General features: G+C 41.4%; 1 protein-coding gene across 1 annotated transcript in view; it reads right to left on the bottom strand.

The window, feature by feature from the left end:
• The window catches only part of nphp4 (nephrocystin 4), a 162,883-nt gene that overhangs the window by 52,971 nt on the left and 86,880 nt on the right, over positions 1-23,032 (bottom strand). The window contains exons 12-14 of the mRNA XM_022765934.1: positions 13,768-13,905; positions 3,935-4,092; positions 1,399-1,590 (exon numbers count right to left, since the gene is read on the bottom strand). Of these exons, the coding sequence (XP_022621655.1) occupies positions 1,399-1,590; positions 3,935-4,092; positions 13,768-13,905 (488 nt within the window). The remainder of the gene's footprint in view (positions 1-1,398; positions 1,591-3,934; positions 4,093-13,767; positions 13,906-23,032) is intronic.

Genomic DNA, 23,032 nt, shown 5'->3' with positions numbered 1-23,032 from the left:
ATCTATCTATCTATCTATCTATCTATCTATCTATCTATCTATCTATCTATCTATCTATCTATCTATCTATCTATCTATCCATCCATCTATCTATCCATCCATCCATCTATCTACATGCAGGTGCAATATTTCTCACTGAAACCTGTGAGTTTCACGAAAAAGGCAAAGAGTTTGTAGCTGTTACTCAATAAAAAAGAATCATGAGGAATAAGTTTCTGGACATTCAGATCAATAACTCTGCTATCATCTCTCCATCTCTCAAGTTTAGAGCAACCTGAGGTGAATCTATGTGAAGTTAATGGCATCTATTAACAACCAAGAAGTGCTTTTATATATATATATATATAATATATATACATATATGTTCTTATGTTTTTTTTGTTGTAGATGTCTTATTTAATTCCGAGTGAAATTTACAGTTTCAGTGCATTGATGTCATTTTGGACAATAAAGTTTATTGTTAAACTGTAAAATATCCTGCTTTCATTAAATATCTTTTTATATCTGTTAAATATCTGTTGTGTATATATATATATGTACAGTATATATATGTATAGTATATATTGGCCNATATATATATACACATATGAATTGTAACTGAAAGCAGATCTACCTACTCTCACACAGCACTGACAGGAGCATTGTGCATCATGTCACTAACAGCAAGTTAATACAGAGAGTGGAGGCCGGTGCACAGGAGGCCTGGTGATGGTGAGTCTATGATGAACAGGACATATGTGAATTGGGTTTATCAAACTGCTGACAGAGCTGTTGACGAGATGGAAGGACACGAAGAGTGGTGTGTTTTGTGCCCATCCATCAGGAGCCCCCCTCTACTGTCAGCCCCTGACAGAGGGGACGTTGGCTCCAGGGTTTTTGTGATGGGTCGCTGACGGGAAATGTGTTCACATGTTATTCTGAAATTGTGAGTGTGTGTGTGTGTGTGTACTTGACATAAGAGTGGAGGATGAGTGGCAAGAATTTATGCCTGGTTTAAATGCACTGAAATCTGGCTGCAAATAAATTTTTTTTTTAAAAAACAGAAATGTGAAGGTAGGCTGGGTAGGCGTCGTCCTTGGCTGTCAGATAATAAAAGACGGATCTTTTCCTGTGTACAGTTCAATGGCGAGTGACTAAACTGCTGTCAAGCCAGTGGCCGCTCTCTTTCACTTACAACACAGCAATTGTGACATTTCTGGAAACAGAAATAATTATATTTACAGCAACACTCCAGAAACAAATAATCACATGTGACCTGTCATAGCACACAGGCTAAATTTATACTGATCTCTATGACGACAGCAGATACACTGTGCACAACCTCACAACATGAGCTGCTGCTGCTGTCAGTCAATAGCTGCACTGCAGCCTCGCGTGACCCAGCACCGCAGGCCTCACCTGGTAAACGCCAGAAACTGGAACACCAGCAGGTTTCCCTGTAGGAGGTCTGTCTCTTCACGCTGGGGGTCAAAGGGCACGGGCTCTGTGGGATCCAGGACTTCTGCCACCTGCCCGCTGCAGTCCATAATCTCTGGGAAGCCGGCCGAGTAGAGGTGGGCGAGCGAGCTCCTGGAGCTGACTGAGCAGGATCTAGAGAAGAAGGGTTAAATTAGAGAAAAAGCTGCAGATCCATGAGTGCACATCAATCATTCACCACACTGAAAAGATTTGAGTGAACGCTGCTCTTGATGCTTTACGAGCAGCAGGATGTAATGTTTTTATTCCCCGCTGCACTGGCCTCACTCGGGTGATTTGTGTTTGTAAATGAGGCAGAAAAAACATTTGGCTCCGAGTGGAATACGATGCTGTTTTATCATTTTAGACCCAGCGCTATTCGTCTTGGATCACTTCCATCCTGACTCAAAATGTTTATCCTTTGGGAGATAACTTCACTTTACTCACTTCATCCTATTTGCAATGAACCTGAATTTCAATGTCCGACAGGACTTGAGAAAAAAAACGTGATGAGACGGTGATTATACAGGATGAGTATGTCAGAGATGTCTGTTAAGCAGCAGCACCACATAAACACTTAGAGTGGAGAGAGAATGGGTGCCAAAGTGCTCCCTCAGGATTTTCTAGTATAATTGGCATTTACCTCTAATCATAGTGGCCACCTGTTTTTCTGCAACTATGGAAACATTCATAACTTATACTTTCAACGCTGACACCAGACACTGTGGGTATGATAAACACAGTGCACAGATGGCCGGCTATAGTGCATGCACAGAAAAATGATGCTGGTGCTTATCATAACAGTGACGCTGCCTGTGTCCAGTCGGTAAACAGTCGAGGCCACGGCGGCAAATCTGTGAGAGAGAGAAGCTTTGATCAAACTAATTAAGGCAACAACAGTAAAGATATTTGATTGGCTTTTCCTCTGCGGCTGTGTCAATTTCATGCTTTCCCTCTCTCAGACTTATATCTTAATTTAGCCCCAGTAGATTAATATTCAAGCCATCATTTTTATTTCAAAAGAGGCTCAATCAGATATGCACAGCAACTTCAATTAAACTTCTTTAGACTTCATTGTTCTCCTCAGAGAAGTGGGTCATTCCAAACCAAAAACAGTCAAAAAGATGTTTTGGCTCCGAGTGAAGAGGCAGAGATGTTTCAACCCACTGAACTGAACAGCATCGTGTCTGGATCCAAACTCTGGGATTGGGAAACTGTTTTGATGCCAGCTGCTTATTTACAGACTCTCTGTGCTAATGCAATGCCTTGTTTCTGAGTTACCGTGCCCATTATTTACAGGGTGTGCATTCTCAGTTGGTGTCGCACCTCAGCAGACCCTGCTGCATTTCCGCAGCCATTATGATATCCTCTCCAATCTCTATTATTAGCTGTGTGTAAACTGTGAGCTCATTTCACTGCATTCTGCTCCACTAAATCAAATCCAAAACGTCTCCCTTGCAGCTGGATTTAATCATGAATTTTCACACTAGCAAACAACGCTGAGACCATTATCCCAAAGTGGGATGTAAAGGCTGACAAAACAATTTCTTTAAATTGGCTCGGAGCTGAATTCTCCTACTTACTGACAACACTGCTGTACTGCCCAGTGCACACATGCTGCCAATTAGTGAGCCGATCGATACCCCTCTGTAGATAGCGAGACAGTGAACTATTGTGGTAATGAAGGACTGTACTAGTGTTGACACCGAGATACCGGGCCCGATAAAACAGTAACAAGTTAAGAGGAGGTTTAAAGTGACTTCATCCTATAACGTCTCCTATTAAATAACACTCAGATCACACTCACATGCTGTAGTGGAGAAGTTCATCAAACCAGAGACTTTAGTGAGGAACTGATCACAGAAAATACAACCAGGGAAAAAAATAACTTGTTTTATAAACTCGAGCTTCATATGTATAATCTAGGACGTCCAGGTGGGGCTTGTTTCATATGTCTAAAAAACACCAGATAACGTCCTTTTCACACTGAAACGCTGACCAACAATTCAAATCCACTCAAGTCAGTATTCAGCTAATGGATTTTCAAGGTTAACCATCACGAGCATCTATCATTATACTGGGCAGTGCTTAAGGCTTCACAGCAGCTGGCCTCTTTATTGCGATTCAGATGACACAGCTGATGCCAACACTAACATACATGCAGCGGTATTTTTCCTTTCTCCTCACACAGGATCAGGCGTGGTTTCTGGTCTGGTCCCAGATAATGGACTTAGCAAAGAAATAATGTCCAGCATGTTTTATGAAGACTGTCCATTTGTTTTATTCTTACTTTTTCCATGCAACTATCACTGCATGTTTTTTTTGTTGCTTTCAGACACTTCAAGATGTTTTTTTTTATCATATTTCTTCATGTCAGCTTCAACAAAAACCATCATGGAGGTTTTACAGCATAAACACCTCTTTATTTTCTGGGGCAGCTCATTGCCCATATCAGACGCAGACTATAAGAAGGGCTCACCTCGGCACATTCATCCCCAGGGTGATGACAGGGGCGTGGACAGGTGTGAAGGGCAGCTCCTGAAGTTGGTCTCCTTCGTTCTGAGCTGAAGATGACACGTCCTCTTCCCGCTGAAGGCCCATCTCCAGGTGGGCGATGTTGCTGACGGCTGAGCAGGCCTGGAGCACCATGGGATGATACAGACGCAAGAATGGAAAGTTTTTAGTTAATATGTATAAAGAGGCCAGGAAAGCTGAAGTGCAGGTTTCTGCAGTCCATGCTGATGTTTCAGTTAATGGGGAAAGAAATGCAATGAAAAAGTAACAAAAAAAAAAAAAGCTCTTTGATTCAAGTTAACACAAACCATCTCAAATCAAAGATGGGTTGCGGTCAGAAAGGAATCCAACTGCACTTTCACTAGGATTTTTTTTTAACAAACTTCATTTATAACACATGGACAATAAATACTCAATCCCTAACCAGAAACACAATGTACAAGATAATGTGAAAGAAATGTAAAAAAAGCCTTTAAAGTAATAATTCAATAACAATAAGCAACTGAGTAAAGGGCCAGAAAGGATTATATTCAGACATAAATAGGCCTATTTAGAGTTTTTTTAATACACTTGTTAAGTAGGAAAAAAATATTTTTTTAGTGCAGTAAGCCGAGTTTTGTAACAACATTTATGTATAGATATTTATGATGATGCTTATCTTTCTAGAGAATAACTACATTTATGGATTTGCAGCTCAGACAATCAGACAAGGATTTCCATAAGTTTTGAATTGTGTCAGAAACATAAAACAGATGTTCTGTTGTTTCTACATTTACATGGGTCTGCTGTGGTGAAACTACAATGGTACATTGCTTTGAATGTTGTTGCAGCAAGGAATTGTGGGATGGCATTTTCTCTTTTCCTTTCATAAAGGAAGGTCCAGTGTTTCCTATGCTTAAGGAGATAAGATAGGAAGCGTTGAAGCTCCTTTCCTTATCAATTAGAGAATTGGACCAGCTCTTATTGTGGCTGCTGCTCAGATACTTCCAGGTCATTTCACTCAGTTAGAGTAAGACTTTTCCACTGCAGCCATGGTGCAGGATTTCTTCCTCATCCCCGACTGCAGCGTTGCTCAGCAGCGGTGCTCTCAGTGCTGCCACTAGTGGCTGGAATATACACTATATCATCGGTAGTATTGCTGCAATATAGCAGTACATAATTTTTGTTACACTAGAGCCATGCTCTGTAGATTTTTTCCCCACCAGTAGTCACTTAGGAGACTCCCTACCATCCACTAAGATCATATTCATCAGCATCTTACAGAATCACAGATAGCCAACGCCTCTATTAAGTCAGAAGTTGATTGTACAAAAGTGTGGTCAAAGGCAGCATCAAGAAATGACTGCACTTTAGTACAGCCAGGAATCCAGCCAGGACTTCATTATAAATAATTGGCATCTGGATGCATGAAAATTACACAGAAAGTAAAACTGTTTTGTGGAGGCTCGGGTCAAAGTGAAGTGGCAGCGAGAGAGAAAGCTCGTAGTGGATTTGTCAGAACTGATTCTGGAAATGGTTTAATACTCTGGCTCCTCCAACACTATACTTATTTGGAGAAATAATGGACTTGGATACACAGGAGTCACATGTCACAGGGGACATAAAGAGCTTAGCCTCTTTCAGGTTCACCTGGGCCTTAAATGTCTTCAGTGCTTCTGAAGGCTCATCTGTCAGTTAAACCACCGATACTCTCCTCTGTGTGGTCGACTCATTACTGGAGCGTTTATCATATCCTTGCTCAGGATGTGAGTCAGTGTTCAGATCCACAGGAAGTAACTCTCCTGGATTATAATTGATTTAGAACTATAAACACTGTAAATCAAGACGTTTAGTAGCCAAAGATAAACACGATGGCGTGTGCTCTGCTTTTCTTAATTCCACATGATGTGTGGAAAATGATAAAATTATTACCTACAGTGTGTTGATTTGATATTTAACTCTCTGTATGCCTCTTTAGTGTTGTGCTGTTTTATCACCAGTGTTTTACTACACTGGATCTTATCTGCTTTTAGAGTCCCTTGTTTTCTGACCTCTACTGTACAACATACCTTTAAGTTGGAAATACTCCATAAATAAACTTGACGTGGAGACAATACATCACCAAGCTTAAGTGGTAAGGTGTGCCAATGCAATTTCTCAAGCTATCAAAGAGCAGAATATCGCGGGTTTTCCTGCGAAGCACTGGATTCATCGCAACTTTCAAAACTCCAGTGATCTGCTCTCGCTCAGTTTCTAATCAGGCTTTAACATACATCAAATACACTGTTAAACTGCCCATTTCATTCTATACTGATTGTTTATAAATCCCACAAAAAGACCAAAACCAACAATGTGTTTGTCCATCTCTCAGTACTACTTCCATTTCCCTTCTCTGGCTGTGGCCCCAAACCCACTGGTTCTCAGTGAAGATGCAAATCTTTCAAAGTGGGTCGTTTAATCTCAGTCATTTCCAAAAACAACTGGGCGCTGTGGTTTTTAGCAGATGCCACTTGAATAGGAGTAAACAGTGCATTTGTTGGGGACTATTTTCAGTCTAAAGTTAATACACATTCATGCTCTGGTAATTTGGCAGCAGGATGGTGAGTGTGGTATTGACTCTCAATGCTGATGTTCATCTTAATGAAGGAACATCAGGTGAGCCAGTTCAGTGTTGTGGGGATCACTGATTTGTATAGTTGAACATCACAGTGGAGCTTCATGGCTCAGAGGAATAAGCTGCATCAGGCTTTGGATACACAGACAGAGGAATCAATGAATTGTTGGTTTTGATCTTTTCGTGTGATTTGTTGACTAAAACAAATATATAACCAGCCAAAAAAAATAACATGAATGTTTTGCATTCTAAGAAATTATATTGGGAGCACTTTAATAGCTAGTGTAACCAAGAGAAAGTTATATTCAGCCAACAGAACATGCAAAAACATCTATATGGAATACAGTTCAACATATGCAATTAAGTGAAAATTTGCTTGCTTCAAGGGCATTCCTGTGTCCCTTGAATTTGTACCAAGTCCTTACAGGAAACTTCCACAGACCCCATAAAGTGCAGCGTTAACTTATTTTTTTGAGTGAAGATGATGCATTTTCTGTGAAACATCAGCATCTCTTCCACTTATGAGAATAAGAACAAATGTGGTAACTTTTAATTTAACCAAAGTGCCATTGACAGTCGATTTCTCATTTTAATTTAGATAAATGTAAACAGGACTGCTTACCAAGCAGAGTTCCCACTCTTTGCTAAAAATAATTTTCCAGGACATTTTCAGTGATGATGTAGTTCATAAGACAAGACAGGAATCACACCACACACCGATATGTTCCTATGTGTGGAAGTTTGATTTAAAATATGTGCAGTCTATACTTGCCTATACGTAGCTATGAAATCATCTCTTACATGCTTAATTAATCATCAAATTATAACACATTTGTGGCAATAATTTATAATTATTATCATTATTTATTCATAACATGACTAACTTATTTCTTAAGAATTATATTAACCGTTGCTATCTGGGCACTAATAACACAACACTACAACAGTTAAACATGTCATGTGATATTATCATCCGTTTTACCTGAACTACTCAGCATTGTGTTTGAAGTGATGCTAACAAAAATGCTAGCAAAGCTAAACCAGCCGTTAGCGAGTATTTAGCCGGTGTTTGGCTGACATACATTTGGGCTCCCATTCATCATTATTATTATCATTATCATCCAACTCTCAATAAAGAGTCAACACACATTTAAAACCTTAACTCCGCCATAGTTGAACCACAAACCTTAAACCTTTAGCTAGAGGCTAAACAAGCTAGCAAGCTACTGAACCAAACATGCTAACCCGTTATTTAAATGTTTAAAACAAGTTGGGAAGAAGACGTTAATCTATAAACATGACAAAAAATACCACAGTCGGCAGCAGACAGTCAGTCACGTACATTTAAAGGTAATGTAACTTACATTTTTCAGAGTTTCGGCCACTAACGTTGTAAATCATCCAACCTGCAGCAGGTGATGTGACCTTGTGGTGAGTTCACAGCACTGCCAAACAAAACCGACAGCAGCCTATTCAAAATACTGCCGTCCACAAACCCTAACCCCAACCCTAACCTTGAAAATCAGACAATGTTGGAATGATTTTCCACGACATCACACACATTTTCCAGGACATTTTACTGTTTTCTCTAATTTCTCCATGCGTTTTCCATGACTGGAAAACTGGTCAACCTGGTTTTCCAGGTTTTCCAGGACGTGTAGGAACCCTGCTAAGTGATGAGTTAAAGGCCATCAATTCATTGTTTATGTTGTGATTTAGATGCGTTCTTGCATTTGCATCTGCAGCTCAGTCACTGACCTTCTAATGTTTGACAATATAATTTCTTGTCATCAATTTTTGCTTTTGCAGAAAAATAACAGTAAATGCCTCTGGATCAATTTAACATTCCTACATTTTTAGTGGCAAACATTAATCCCCTCTTCATTGTCATTGACACACACATAGCTGGAGGGGTATTACCACAGATAATTAGCAAAGGAGTGCTAATGGTGTCATTTTCCAGTCAAGCATTTTTCCTTTGGTCTTTGATACATGCAAACGGTTCAGTTGGCCTATCAGAGGACATGCATGGCTGTACATTATTGAGCTTTCCATCAAACATGCTAGTAATAACCTCGACCAAAGTCACGCCGCTACATGGATACAACATACATATCCATGTTCCTCTTCTGATCAAACAGCCTGTGCTGTAATAACCTGAGAGGGTGCCAGTGCGTGGTGTAGAAGCCTCCGCAAGTTGAAAAGGCTCCATGTAATGGCTTTATACTGTATCTGAACCTGCTGCCATCAAGACTACCCTGTCAAATGACACATGAGTAATTGGTTTTTATGGGCAGGTGTTTTCAGGTCATGGAGAAGGACAAATGGAGGTTTCAACAATAAATTCCGCAGACTGATTTAATGACTCAATATATGCAAAGAGAATGTCACAAAAACTCATTTACAGTATCGTAACTGAAAACTAATGGCAGCTAGTGGAATTTAGGATGTAATGTATCACACTTATCCATGGCTTTAATGTTGACAGTGTTTCTTTTTTGAATTGTACAGAATGAGCTGCAGAAGATGAGAAACGCAACTGCGCCCAAGAAATGGTCCGAGAGTTTAGAAGAAACAGGATGTGACCCGAGACACCACATTCATTTGTTTACCAGTGAAGGGTTGAAGCAATAAAATAAAGCAATAAAACACACCCATACACTCAGGGGGTTTGGCAGCTACAGCCTGGTATCACTAGTATCTTATGGCAAACCTTAGATTATATCACTGTGTAACTGGCACAGTTCATTTCATGACTTCTGCACTTGTGCACTACAACTGTTACACTACGTTTAAGCATTTACAACTACGCCGCAATTACCACAAAGTGATACCAGCTTGCTTTAACTCTGACAGTGTGCAGATTCTCTCTGAGGTGTTGGTTTACGTTGATAGCCACGTATCCCCTGAGGCTTTTCAGAACCGATGCTGATGATTATTTTACTTCAGGGAGGTTGAATTATCCAAAAATACTTCATGTTCAAGTGAACAAGCTTAACAGACAACTAAATTGTTGTTATGGTAAAGCAGTTCAGCTTCTCTCCTCCTGCCCAACCTGAGGGATAAACAGATTAAAAAATGGCGTCCAGCTGACTGACAACATTAATGTGTTATTCCTTTATAAAATAACACAAAATTAATCCTAAAATTACTTGTAAGAGTTTTATTAAAGTTACCAGTAAACGTCAAAGTGCTTTACACTACAGTGCTTTTACTATGTCTTCAGCACTTTCCTATCACACTCAAACACTGACGATACATTGGGGGCAATTTGGGGTTTAGTATCTTGCCTAATCGGGGATTGAACCACCGACCTCCTGATTACCTCAGGATGTATAGAAAGCATGTCGCTTGACATTTAACCAAGAATACTAAAATACAGGATGCCGTCAACTCTGGACTACCAGTGTAGTTGTAGATATCTATGAAACAGATAAGTTGTTTTAACAATATTTCCATAGTGTGAACTAGTCAGTCTTTCAAAACCAAATTGAATTGTGTCTTTTTTTAGCCATGTTGTGCTTCTGACTATTGTTATCTCCAGTAAGCCTGATCCACAGTTCCTGGATTATTCCTGCAATATGATTCACAGCTTAAGCTATATGGATTATGGGAGAAACCCATTAAAGCTACTGCTGTCTAGTTAGAATATGAGCAAAGTCCTTCTTAGCTGTGCTGAGGCGTAAAAAACAGGTGGACTGGCCAGAACAGCTCTGAAACAGCACCTACAATCCACCGTGATAACAAACGGTGAATGAATAAAATTTATGGAGAAGCCCACACTACGTATCTAAACCCACGACAGTATGAAGGAATGAGACAATGATTTACTGTATTCACTCACAGAGTTTTCCACATTATCTATTTAACTACTGAATGATAACCTGACGCAGCAGATGGTTGGTTACGCAGAACCATCTGGGAAGGCTTCGGTGGAAACTGTTTGGGCGAAGGACAGGTGCGTTAGAAAAAACACTTGGCAGGTGAGTGAAGGAATCATCTGTCTATCACATGCTAACGTCAACCAATCAGATTCTGCAGCCTTCAGTGGAGCCAGTTGTTAAATCAAACTTTTGCTGAAGTCAGTCGGGAGAAGAGTGGGAACAACTTTTCCATCAAGAAAAGTCATCAGTGCCGTTTTCTGCTCTTCTTTCAAAGAAGAAATACTCTGACATAACTGATGTACGGAAGCCGAGAAAGGCCATACTCACAAATATTTTTTAATCTCGTTATCTCGAGATAACAGAGCTTTGTTTTCTTGAGATAACGGGATAATTATTTTGTTATCTTGAGGTAACGGAGCAATTTTATGTCAAGATAATGAAATAATTTTCTCTTTATCTCGAGAAAGCAAAGCTGCCTTATCTGTTTTCTCAAGATAACAAAATAATTTTCCTGTTATCTCGAGATAACGGGATATAAAATATTTGCGAGCATGGCCCTTGTCTGCTTCCATACTGATGCTATAGCAGCATCTACGTTAACCTCTTTAGGGAGTCATTAACACTGTTGTTATCGAACAGTCGCGTCTCCTCGTCGCCACACCAAAGACACACCTGTAGCTGCCTGTAGTTCCTCCCTCGCTGACGCTTATTGGTCTGAACCACCGTGGTTCAGCCACCAGCCAATAGCTCGGAGCCTGAGAAGATGGATGCTCGCCTGCAAGAAATCCATCAGCCTCACAACATGAACTGGACAAACTACTGAGACTGAATTACTGTTACTGAAAGTACAACTAAATTCTTAGAAAAGGTTGAATCCAAATGCCCAGTAATCCCTGCAATTCCAGACTCATGAAGTCCAGAGTGCAGAGAGCCGTCCAAATCCTCAATTCATCATGGGGCCTCAAGCAATCGTTCTGCTGACTTGGAGAGAGTCCACCGTGTGTGTAGATCAGACTGTTACAGGAAGAGGAGAGGAGCTCAGATCGAAGGCGAAGCTCTTGATTTACTACTCGATCTATATTCCTGCCCTTCACTGTGGTCATGTGTTTGGTGTAATCACCAACACAATTAGCAACCAACATCTGGACTTTGGAGTAGAACTGCTGCTGGTTTGCACTGAATGGTGAAAGTTGAGTTGGTTTGGACATGTGATAAAAATGCATGAGGATGAAAGTATTCCAGAAAATATCCACCTGGGAGGAGAACCTGGGGATTTATTTACCCCATCTGGACTGGGGCCACCCTGAGACGCCCCAGGAGGAGTAAGTGGAAGGGGGAAGGACGTATGGGCATCACAACCCAGCAGAAAATGTATGGACGGCTGAATAGATTTTGCATATTTACAACATAAAGCATGGCAAACAAAATAAGTTGGAAAAAATTTTACACCTTTAATGCACCATATTTTTTATAGATTTAAATCCTGTCTAACAAACTGTAAATACACTTTCAGTTTATTTCTGCAGTGAGGCCTAACGTAGCACACGAGCTGCCAATGTGGATTCCTTTCAAAATCATTTTAAAAGAATACACTTGGATGGATTGCAGGGTCAAGATCGCTGCATTAGTTATATCCATGGCAACGATTAATGTTTTAAGTCCCGTCTCATGCTGCATTTCCTTCCCACGCAGCCCAGTGGCCTCACAGACGGGATGTGATGAGCGAGCGCTGTGACACGCTCACAGCAGGTACGACCGAAACGATTCCACTCTGCGACTCCACAAGGGTGGACGCTCGGATGTGAGTGACACACTTAATTCTAAAAATGAGATGCGGCATGAAAAAGAAAGGGGGCAACAGAGATCCAGCACTGTACAAAAAAACAGTTTACAGCACCATCCAACGCTTCAGCATCATGTGACGCTACTGAAACCATTCACAGGCAGCCAAACAAATCCCTGCACTGCTCAAACACCAGCAATGTGTTGTTCTGACGACGGTTCTCCTACATCAAAGAGACATAGTGCTTATCATCCAAGAAGGTGCAAACTGACTTTGATAAGCAGAAAAAAAAAAAAAAAAAAAATTCAGGGTTAATCCCAGGATTACAGCATTATGATTTCCTCTCCATTTCACCACTCTTTATACTGTGCAGCGTGCTGCTTCCCAAATATATGCATCTTTGTGGGTGAACATGGTTTAAATTAGCAAAGACAAGGCGGCTCTCAAAGGCAAAATGACTGTTTGCCGATTCCCAGCAGCAAACACCTACAACTGGGGGTGAACAGGTTACCCTCACGTCAATTCAGGAAATTATTCAGCTGAGTTATTACAGTCAGCACAGTGTAGCTGACGTTCTCATTTCTGCTGTCCCCTGGCTGCAACCACAAAACTTTGTACACATGCATAAAGCTTGTTAGCAAGTGGAGACAGCCGGATATTATTCCTACTACCATCCCTATGCTACTTCATTGGGATCTATTAGGAAAAAGAAGTATTTGTTTGGCTTGCTCACATTTGTTTAGACCTCCTTGGAGTCCTGTGTTGTGGTCTGGTGCTATAGGCGTTCATAGAAAAGTCCATTACATTATTTTAATAAACTTTTGAAACTATTGTGAAATTAAAATTAACTTCTGTGACCTCCTCAAAGGCCACAAATTACATTTCAAAATGGAGGCGGATAAAGAAATGAGGCGGTTAAATGTGGAATAAAAGAATAACTCATTAATAAAAGTAGCCCTGGACGTGGCAGATTAAACATATTTTCCCAGAATGCAAAGCACAATGTTATGCAGGGTACTGGGTACCTTTAAAAATTTGAAGTCCCCTTTGTAGAAAAATTTGAAAAGTGGAGTCAAAGAATAATATTTCTTTTGATTATAAAGATGAAAAGGAGCAACTGCAGCACCTCCAGCAGCTTCAGTAGCTCCAAAGACAAAAAGTGTGCAGGGCTGGAGTTCAGTTTAGAGGACTGTGTGTGGGTGTGTGTGTGTGTGTGTGTGTGTGTGTGTTGTGTGTTGTGTGTGTGTGTGTGTGTGTGTGGACTCATGTATGAGGCTGGGAGCAGAGTACTGTAAAGGTGTGTGTGTCTTTGAACTTCAGTGAATGACAGACTTGGGAATGGTTCAAGGCGTATGTACCATGTTTTAACTTTGCTGTATTTGAATGTGCACATTGTGTGTAAATGTACCTACAACTCCCTTTTGCTTAATGCTTGTGTATTTTGGCTCTGTGTGTGTGTGTGTGTGTGTGTGTGTGTGTGTGTGTATGTGTGTGCATGTGTGTGTGTGTGCGTGAGCGTACGGGGGTGGAAATCTTACGACATGTGACAGCTGGTGGGCCGATGCCAACGGGGAAGGATGGAGCAGAGAAGGAAACGACTGTTGCCACGGCAACGCCGAGCTGGAGTGGCTGATGGTCGGGTAGCGTGAAGTAGCTGCCAGCTGAGACAGTGAGAGCTGCAGAGAAACAATGCAAATGATTTGCTGTTATTATTATGATTATGAACAACAGGGCTCAGGAATACTCCTAATGCCAGAGAGACACATGTGTCGTCTCAGATGACAACAACACACCATTACACTGCTTTGGCGCTCATAAGCCCCTCTCACTCCACCCGCTCCTCCACCCACAATCCTTTTAACGCTGTCACCCCCCCACCCCCCACCCTCCCGAAGACTTTTGACTGCAAACAAAAGAGAAGGTTGCTGTGGTTTGCTCGTCACGGTCGTCTTAGGAGTTACACAAGAGCAACAAACGGGGACATCAATCATTATCAAGTGAACTTTTATCAATAGTGGAACACGATGTGAAAAGAGCTGAGCAGCGCTACTCCTCCACCTGAACACGACAGAAAACAAGATTTGATCAGCCACAGGATGAACACAGCCAGTGCTCACGTGTTAACCTGTTTCCACTGTCTTCCAGGAAAACAGACACCATCAGTCATTGGAGCCACAAAACAACTTTTGTCTTTACTCTGTGAAAGCATGAATTCTACAATACATCCATGTGGATTCAGCAGTTTGGGTTTAACAAACCAAGTAATTATTTTGGTACAAAAAATTCTCTATTTTCATACACGCAGACACCTCACTGTCTTCACTGCACTTCATTTTCTTATGTTTTATGGCTTCAAGATAAGTGCTTGTGACTTGACAGTTTATAACCCTCATTAGTTATGGCTGACATACTATAGGAAAGTCTCAGCATATTTTCTAATGTGTCTGCCTAATGACCAGAATTTTAAAAAGACAACTTTCACGTGGGATTCTTCTAATCTTCACAGTTTTCTGCTGTTTATCTAGCTCGGATTAGCAGAGGCAGCGAAGTGGAGGAGCTCAGACAACCCCCCCGCCTGGCCTCTTGCTGGGGGGTCTCAATGCATTCCAGGCTCGACAAGATAGATTATACCTCTGGCGTGAGTCTGCCCTGAGGTTTCCTCCCAGATGGATGCCCACAAGGAGGCATCTTGAAATGATGCCCAAACCACGTCTCCTGGCTCTCTACACAAAGGAGCTGAGCTGCTTCAGGGATGTTTGAGTCCTTCACCTCATCCCTGAGGTTGAGCCCAGGAGCAAACTTATTTTGGTCTTTTGATCGTAGGAAAATCTCATCCAGGAAAATATGACAAGCCAAATGTTTCCTAAACTTTCCTAACGCATAGACAAAGCTGCAACTGTTTTACCACAAATAGGAGTGATTGGTTAATAATCGGGACTTTCAGCACCGATGGTTGAACGGTCCGAAATCAAAGATCACCGAGCAACATTTAACTCCAAAAACAGCTACTTCACTTCTTCAGGAAACCGAGGTCACTCTGAACATCGCTACAAGACGTCTCTTAAAATGACCTGAGAGCTCCTGATGTAGACGGTATAAATCCATCTGTTACTTCAGCACCACGGACAGCACCATGCTTTTACTAAAACTACTAATGGTATAATTAAATAGAAACGAAATGACTGTCAAATATGACCAAAACATGTAACTACCCACTAACTCTTTTAAGGTATCACAGGGCAAAGTAGTCTTCCTCCCGAGGTGGAAAGTTGAGCAGCAACGGTCGGACGAGTCGACATCTGCGCCATCACATCATCTTTAACAGCCGCTGCTTAAAGTCCCTAATTTAACTTGTAGGGACTGTGATACACAGTTAGCCACTTCCCTTTGGGAAAAGTTTCACCAGTAGAACCAGAAATGTACTTTGGAGGAACAGGGAGATCTTTTCTGTTGCGGCTCGATTCATAATTTAGACAATGCTATCCCCCAGACGCTTCTGCCTTTTAGGAAAGCCTGGCAGCATCAGAACTGTGTCAGATGTTCGATCAATCAGCGACAGAACATGAGTTGGATTATTCTAAATTTGGGTGAAGCAAAGTTTATCTTGTTAGAAAACAGAGACACAAAGTGAGAATGTTAAAAACAATATTATTGGACGGCTTGTGGCCAATATTCCTCAATAATCTGACTGTGTCTTTCAGTCGTCTGTTTGTGACCGTTATTGAATCTGTCAGGGTCAAAACAAATGGCTCTTGGGACACAATAAAGTTACTGCATTGATCCATATTGAGCAGTGAGAGAGGAGATGTTCACTCACCCACGGATCTGTTGGACACACATACGCTCACTGATTCTGCTATGCTTGTGAGGACATTATATTGATTTATATTCGTTCCATGGGATCTTAAAATAAATCAAACAGATTCACATTCGCCCAAAACTTTTTCTTCTATATCAAACAATAAAAATATATATCTACATGTTTACCTTAACCCTGATCACAGAAACCAAACAAATCTTTAGTCCAATTTTCCCCTTAAGTTTGTTCCATGCTGTCTGGCAGCATCATATTTATTCTGTATGGGGTTGTTCCGAATCTTCATTGAAGATATATGATGTTTACACTGTTCAGAATATTCAAAGAGAAAACGCCACATTACTGATGACTGCGCCATTTCGTCAAATGGAAAAATTATAGATGTCCTGTAAGTCAGTTTATACACATTCCCCCAAAATCCACCCTGACATGTCTGGTCTCCTTGGAAACAACGTTTGGCTGCACAGCATTCCCCTGTAATGACTATAGGTCAGCCCAAGCCTTTGTGCTAAAAGTAGCCACTTCTCAAAAGACAGGATGGGTCATCATTGGAGGAGAGATGAGGCAAGAACCCACAGCGAATAGCGCTGACAGACGTCAGGAAATCTTGCATTAGAGGAAGGCTGTTTGCACCTTTCCATACTCTGAAACTGTGCAGCTGGCCTAGTTAAAGTTTAGCAACTTGTGACTTAACGATGCTGCAGCCGCCTCACAGGATGAAGGTCCTAGTTTCAGACCTCACTAGGTTAACTTCTTCTTCTTCCACACCCTCCTGTGTGGAGTTTGCTCTGTATATTTGGATGCTGCAGTTTTTGTCCTGCAATATTCAAAATATATAAAAAAAAAAGAAAACTCAGACGAGAGACGAGGGAACAGGAAGTGCTAAAATAAAACTAACGTCCTGGTTTTAGGACTCATTCCTGTGGCTCTCTATTCTTTATTAACCACTACTCCTGAATATTTCATGAAATCAAACCTAATTTTCATACGTTTTATGGTCTGTGTTTTTCCTGCAGCAGCCATTTAATGTATTTACATTTGGAAACGTCTACTACCGTACAGTGGTACGTGGTAGCGTTAGTGACAGATTCTGTCAGTCCTGCATTGGATGCATGATGCCTTCACACACACAAGGGATTCACAGGAAACAAGGATGTAATTCATCATTGTATTTCATTGATAACAGCCTCACTGTTCACACTATATCTGCTGCAGATGCAACATCTCACTGCTGCTGCAAGAAACAAGAAACAAGACAACGGTCATTTTCAGAATCTTTTTTGCCAGTTTTGAATATTTCAGGTATTAATGGAACGAGAGGGAGAAGCCACAGTGAGCTGATGAAGAACTGCAGGTGACAGGCGGCACACGGCCAACTCCTCAGCCAGGTAACAACCGTCACTGCGTGGAGATGTGTAATGGAAAAATGATTTACTGACTCCTTCATTTGAACAACATGAGTTTGTTCACTGCACTGTAAACAGACGCACCAGCTGCTCCTCTGTCGTGTTTTTGACAAAGTAGCTGCTGAACAAGTGTTTGCTGTTGTATTAAACCTTCCTATCTACGATCACGGTAACGCACGGGACTGTCACGGATTACAACTTCAAAAGATCCTTATCAAAAATGTTTGTGTTAAAAAGCAAATATCAGAATATATTTCTTAAACTCTCAAATATTGAAAAGTTCTTATTGTCGGTCGTGTTGGTTTGACTCTCTTACACACAGTCACAAACACTGTTCAAATGCTACATTACACATAGGAGTGACCGTAAATGAGCTGTTGTGTTTGGATTGGTCCAAATGTCATCACAATTCAAAATGCCCTAAAATGTCAAGACCAGTGGGCTGTCACAACTCAGTCCTCAAAAGTATCGCGAAGCCATATCACATTTTACACACACACACACACACACACACATGTGATCTCACATTGAGTCACCGTGTCCTGCACCCAGAGGGTGTGAAAGACACCAGACTCTCTCTGCATGTGAGGATCTCTCTCTCTCTCTCACACACACACACACACACACACACACACACACACACACACACACACACACACACACACACACTGAGAGAATACGCAGAGCGAGGCAATTAGTAGTAGCATTGCTGTGGCTGCCAATGTTCTGAACTCAGCCTGTTTGCCCTGACAGCCAAGCAGATCATCTGTTCACATTCTGGCTTCATGGGTCCTTCATGTGTGTGTGTGTGTGTGTGTGTGTGTCCAAGGTATTCTATGCAGGTTCGTTTAAAGCATTCTCTCCTCTCTGTGTTTGAGGTGTGTTTTCATGTCTGCGTGAGGCCGTGGCGTGGAGTCAAACTCATCATGTGTCTCTGAGGCAGAGAGTCAGAGCTGCTGTGGGTTAAACGGGAGGAGGAGGATTAAAGAGGGAGATCCAGCGAAAAAGATGGAGAGATTACTGGAATGAAATATTGAGAATAAAAGGTGGAGGAGTCGAGCACACAAAAAGATGGAGGACAATATTAGAGACGCAGGGGGAAGGAGAGAGGCCCGGGGGGGTGGGGTGGGGCTTACCAAGTCAAAGTGTGAACACTACGGTGAGATGAAAGTAAGGACGAGTGATAATTGTGTGTGAGTGAGATAATGACAAAATGAAAATTGAGGAGGTGCAGGACAAAGTGAAGAAATAAACTGTGAGATTAATAAGAATAAAGAAAATGTAAAATGAGGAGAGGAGAAACATGACGACCATGACGACGATTTAAACATTTACAGAGCAACTGCTACTGAATCATTTTTGACAACAGACAAAAAGAAATAAATAAAATGTGCTTCTAACAACTATGTTTTAATTATAGCTTAATGATCTGAGGAAAACATCGAATTGCAAATTTTCCAACCAATATTATAATTGCGATTTAAACTGCGATGACCACAATCTGTCTGTGGACGGCAAGAAGTCCCAACTGTCTCACCAGCTCACACATTTAACGTCATAGAATTTACAGAGTAAATGTGCCATCGAACTCATCACTATAGGCAATGAAATCAGCTGCCACTTGCTACAGCTCGTTAAGATACTGTTAATTATGTCGTAATCAAAACAATATAAAAATGACTTTTTTGTTCAGAACATAAACAGCATGTATACGTTCAACTAACAGACTGATCCTATCTGTAAAGTCTTTTGTGTTTGTCTTGTTATGAACCAGGGACTTTTAAATCCTACACACACTGGCTTTAATATCAGTTGATCTCTTTCAACTAAATCTGAACATTGGAGCCTTCACAGGTGTAGGATGTATGAGCACTAATGTGACCTCCACTTGATATATATATGTAGAAGCTGAGGGGCTGAATGGACTGGTCATCATAATGAAGATGTATCTGACTGCACCTCTACATCCTGTACACTTCCTCCTACACTGTAGTTTCCATTCAGAGTTCACAAAGCCAGAGAGCGAAGCCCGTCACACTGATGTCACTGTGGACTGGATATCACAAATGAAAGATCAAGATGATCAGTTATAATAAGAAAAAAAAGAAAAAAAAATCCATCTCTGGCAATTAGATGTTCAGCGGCAAGTAAATGTAAAGTGCTCCCCCCCACACACACCCACCCACCCACAATAATCACAGAGGAGCTGTAACCTTCAAGGTGTGATTATCATAGGACACCAGCATTAACAGAAACACAGTGTAATTTCAAAGAAACCAATTTAATCTCACTTTTCAAAGCTTTATGTCACTTAGTTTTGACTGTGGAGCATGAAAATTAGTTACATTTACCTCTTTTCAATGTAAAGACAGAGAGAATTCATACAGCAATAATAAAAGGTTGGGCTGCTAAAATATAATACAGCTCAGAAACCCTGAATCATATTGTTTTGAAACGACGAGGTACTAACTGCTCTGTGTGAAGGAGGGCTGCAGAAATGAGGTCTGACTGAGCCAGGACCAGCTGCCAAACACAGCTCTGCCAGCAACAAAATGAAACATGGCCTCACCTCCGGTCCACGGACTACAAGACCACCTGGGTCAACAGACCACGAGCACGACCCTGAAACACCATGCGAGAAATCATCATCAACAAGGGCGAACAAACTCAGCTGCTCGCCCAAATGTTGGCTATAAATACCACAAGATCCTTAGCATTCTGCACCGCGGCGAACCGAGGGTGTCAAGAATCAATAATTTATGCGAAGCAAGAGAAAGTTGTCAGATCCAACAATGCCTACAGACAGAGCTGGAGCGAACGGCTTGTTTACAGAGCCATTTCAGAGAAGGATGCCATTGATTAATCAGCATTTGACAGCCATGTTGAGGAGGAGAGAAAAAATTCTGTTGAACAGGGAAAAATCACTTTAGGACTGAAACAAGTGTATTTTTATAACAGCAGCAGTCGGAGAGACACAGTGAGTGTATTTGTGAATTTTGCAGCAGCACCAGAGTCGTGATGAATCGCAGGGCGACTGCCAACAGCGGTGGCACGGCTTCACACGGCGTTTTTCTATCTCACTTCTTTATGCACAATCCTGGATGGCCATCAGATGGATATCTACGTATGTTGTGCTCAACAAGCAGCCAAGGCACTAATGACTGCTGCTTTTCAACCCCCCTTTACAGTGTGTGTGTGTGCGTGTGTGTGTGTGTGTGTGTGTGTGTGTGTGTGTGTGTGTGTGTACGGGACATTTACTGCAAACTGAAAGCTGCATTAATTGGTTTTTTTCCAGCCACTTGGGATAAGTGGAACAAGAACTTCTGACTTGCCGGTGAACTTATTGGCAAAAACGTTGCTAATTTACACATTCAGCCGATAATCAAGCGACGTCACACGGAGCGGAGTTTCTGGGTATTGACTTCAACTAATATTCAAATGTGTACATTTCAAGTGTCGTAAACTATTTACAGCAGTTTCTGGTACCATGTTCATCAGTTTATGATTTGAGGCGTTTATGTGTAAGACTCCTTCAGACTGGAATAACATCATCCCACATGTTTAAATTGAGTGTGTCAGGTGATTTGATTTGATTTCTCTATACAAAACAAATTTAATAAATAGAATAAATTAATACATTTCATGTATACACATTATATTAGTTTTGCACACGTGTTCACGGCCTCTCTATGGCCATCTAGTGGTTGTGTTCACCATCGTACGTGTTTGTGTAAACTTGAAGCTAACAGAGGCTAAAAAAGCTAATTTCCATTTAAAGCATTAAATTATATTTGTATTAAAAAATAAAAAATACCTGCAGCTATAATCAGGGATGAGCAGCAGCTGGTAGTGACCAGTGTTGGCTCGTGTTTGCAGATGTCATTTCTATTCCACTTGCTGCCGTTCGTCTCCTGCTGACGACGTGAATTCAAAGTGCTGTCATGCTCTAAATGCCACCTGTGGCCACATCGCTGCTTCTGCACACTCCTGCTTTAAATTACAGCTTTTTTAAATTTCCAATGTTTTTCTGTCTCATACTAAAGTTAATTGCTCCTTTTGGGAAAATGCAGTTGAACTTTAACCATCGACCTTATGAAATATGACATGAGAATCTACTAATGTGCCGAGGGAGTAGTCGCAGGAATATCGTGGAAATTCAAAGAGAGGAAATATATTTTCTTTTTATATGAATGCAGCCTGTTTGGCGGACCTGACGTTTTGGGAGTTACAGGTTGATGAAAGACTCTGTACGTGAAGAGAGGTATATCCAGGTAAGCACCACCGTCCTCTAATGTCTTCCCCTAAGAGCTGCCCAGTATGACCACAGGCATCTCTTGTTAGCCACTGGGAGCTGCCCACTCGCACACTTCCACCGCCTTTGCTGCTTAATCAAAATGAGGGTCGATTTGTGGAGTTCATGGGTGCAGCACTCCCACAGCTCCCAGCCCCTGTTGGTTCAATTTAAAATGAGTCGACAATACAGACTGTGGCTCATTTTGGCCCAGAGAGCTCACAGTGAAACAGAGCTGATCTGTCTCCTCCTCCGCTCTGTGACTCCATGTTACTGTGTGTGTGTGTGCGTGTGCGTGTGTGTGTGTGAGTGTGTGTGTGTGTCCCTGGCCTCATACTGAGCGAGAGTAGCATCTATCACAACTCCCCGTCTCTACTGGCACTTCCACTCAGGCTGAGGGATGAAGGTAACGCCCTGTAGCTTAGCTCAGCCAGGACGAACGAACACACACACACATATACACACACACACATACATACACACACACACACACACACACACACGGCTGCACAACACACACAGAAACACACACTGCTGGTGTGTGTTACATATGCTTGATGTTGGTATTTTTACTAAGAATAGGATATGAGTTAGTCATCCTTGCCCAGCTCTGATATGATGGATGGATGATTATGCTGCAGTTAAATTTATTGTAGAATTGATCAGCTGCCTGTGGGAAGCCTCTCACATGCTAATGATGCTAATGTGACATTCAATCTGATTTGATGCAAATAGAAATGATTATCATCAATATTACTTCTTTTCCTCTGGGTTTCTGTGGTGATTCACATTTTCCATGACTGACACACGGGCTTTTTGTTTGTCTTTCACCAAGAATAACGATTTCAACAGACACACACCCACACACTTCCATTTTCCCTTTTGCCAAGCCAGCTGCATACATATTCAGTAAAACTGTGGAGTGTTTTCATGGACCCAGTCTTCGGGATCTCATACTGATTTAGTGAAAACTAGAATGACCTCCCCGTGGTGGTGTGACTACATCCCTGTTTACCCAGAGTCAAATGAAATATGAACCATCTGTGTGAAATTTTGTCATAATTTCTGTGTGAGTAATGGCCAAAAGGTGTTTTGTGACCTTTGACCTTTGACCACCACAATCTAATCGTGGTCAAAGGTCAAAGTCGGTCCTTCAGTCCTTGAGAACGTTTTTACCAGATGAAGAAATTCCCTCAAGGCGCTACGGAGAGATTGTGTTTACAAAGCCAAAAGGGCGTTTTGTGAGGTCACCGTCACTTTGACCTTTGACCTTTGACCTTTTGACCACC

This window comes from Seriola dumerili, unplaced genomic scaffold (genome assembly GCF_002260705.1).
Source record: "Seriola dumerili isolate Sdu_G_001 unplaced genomic scaffold, Sdu_1.0 BDQW01000800.1, whole genome shotgun sequence".
In the NCBI taxonomy this organism is placed as follows: Eukaryota; Metazoa; Chordata; class Actinopteri; order Carangiformes; family Carangidae; genus Seriola; species Seriola dumerili.
The sequence above is the reverse complement of the archived record's forward strand: the minus strand, read 5'-3'. Positions and strand labels throughout refer to the sequence as shown.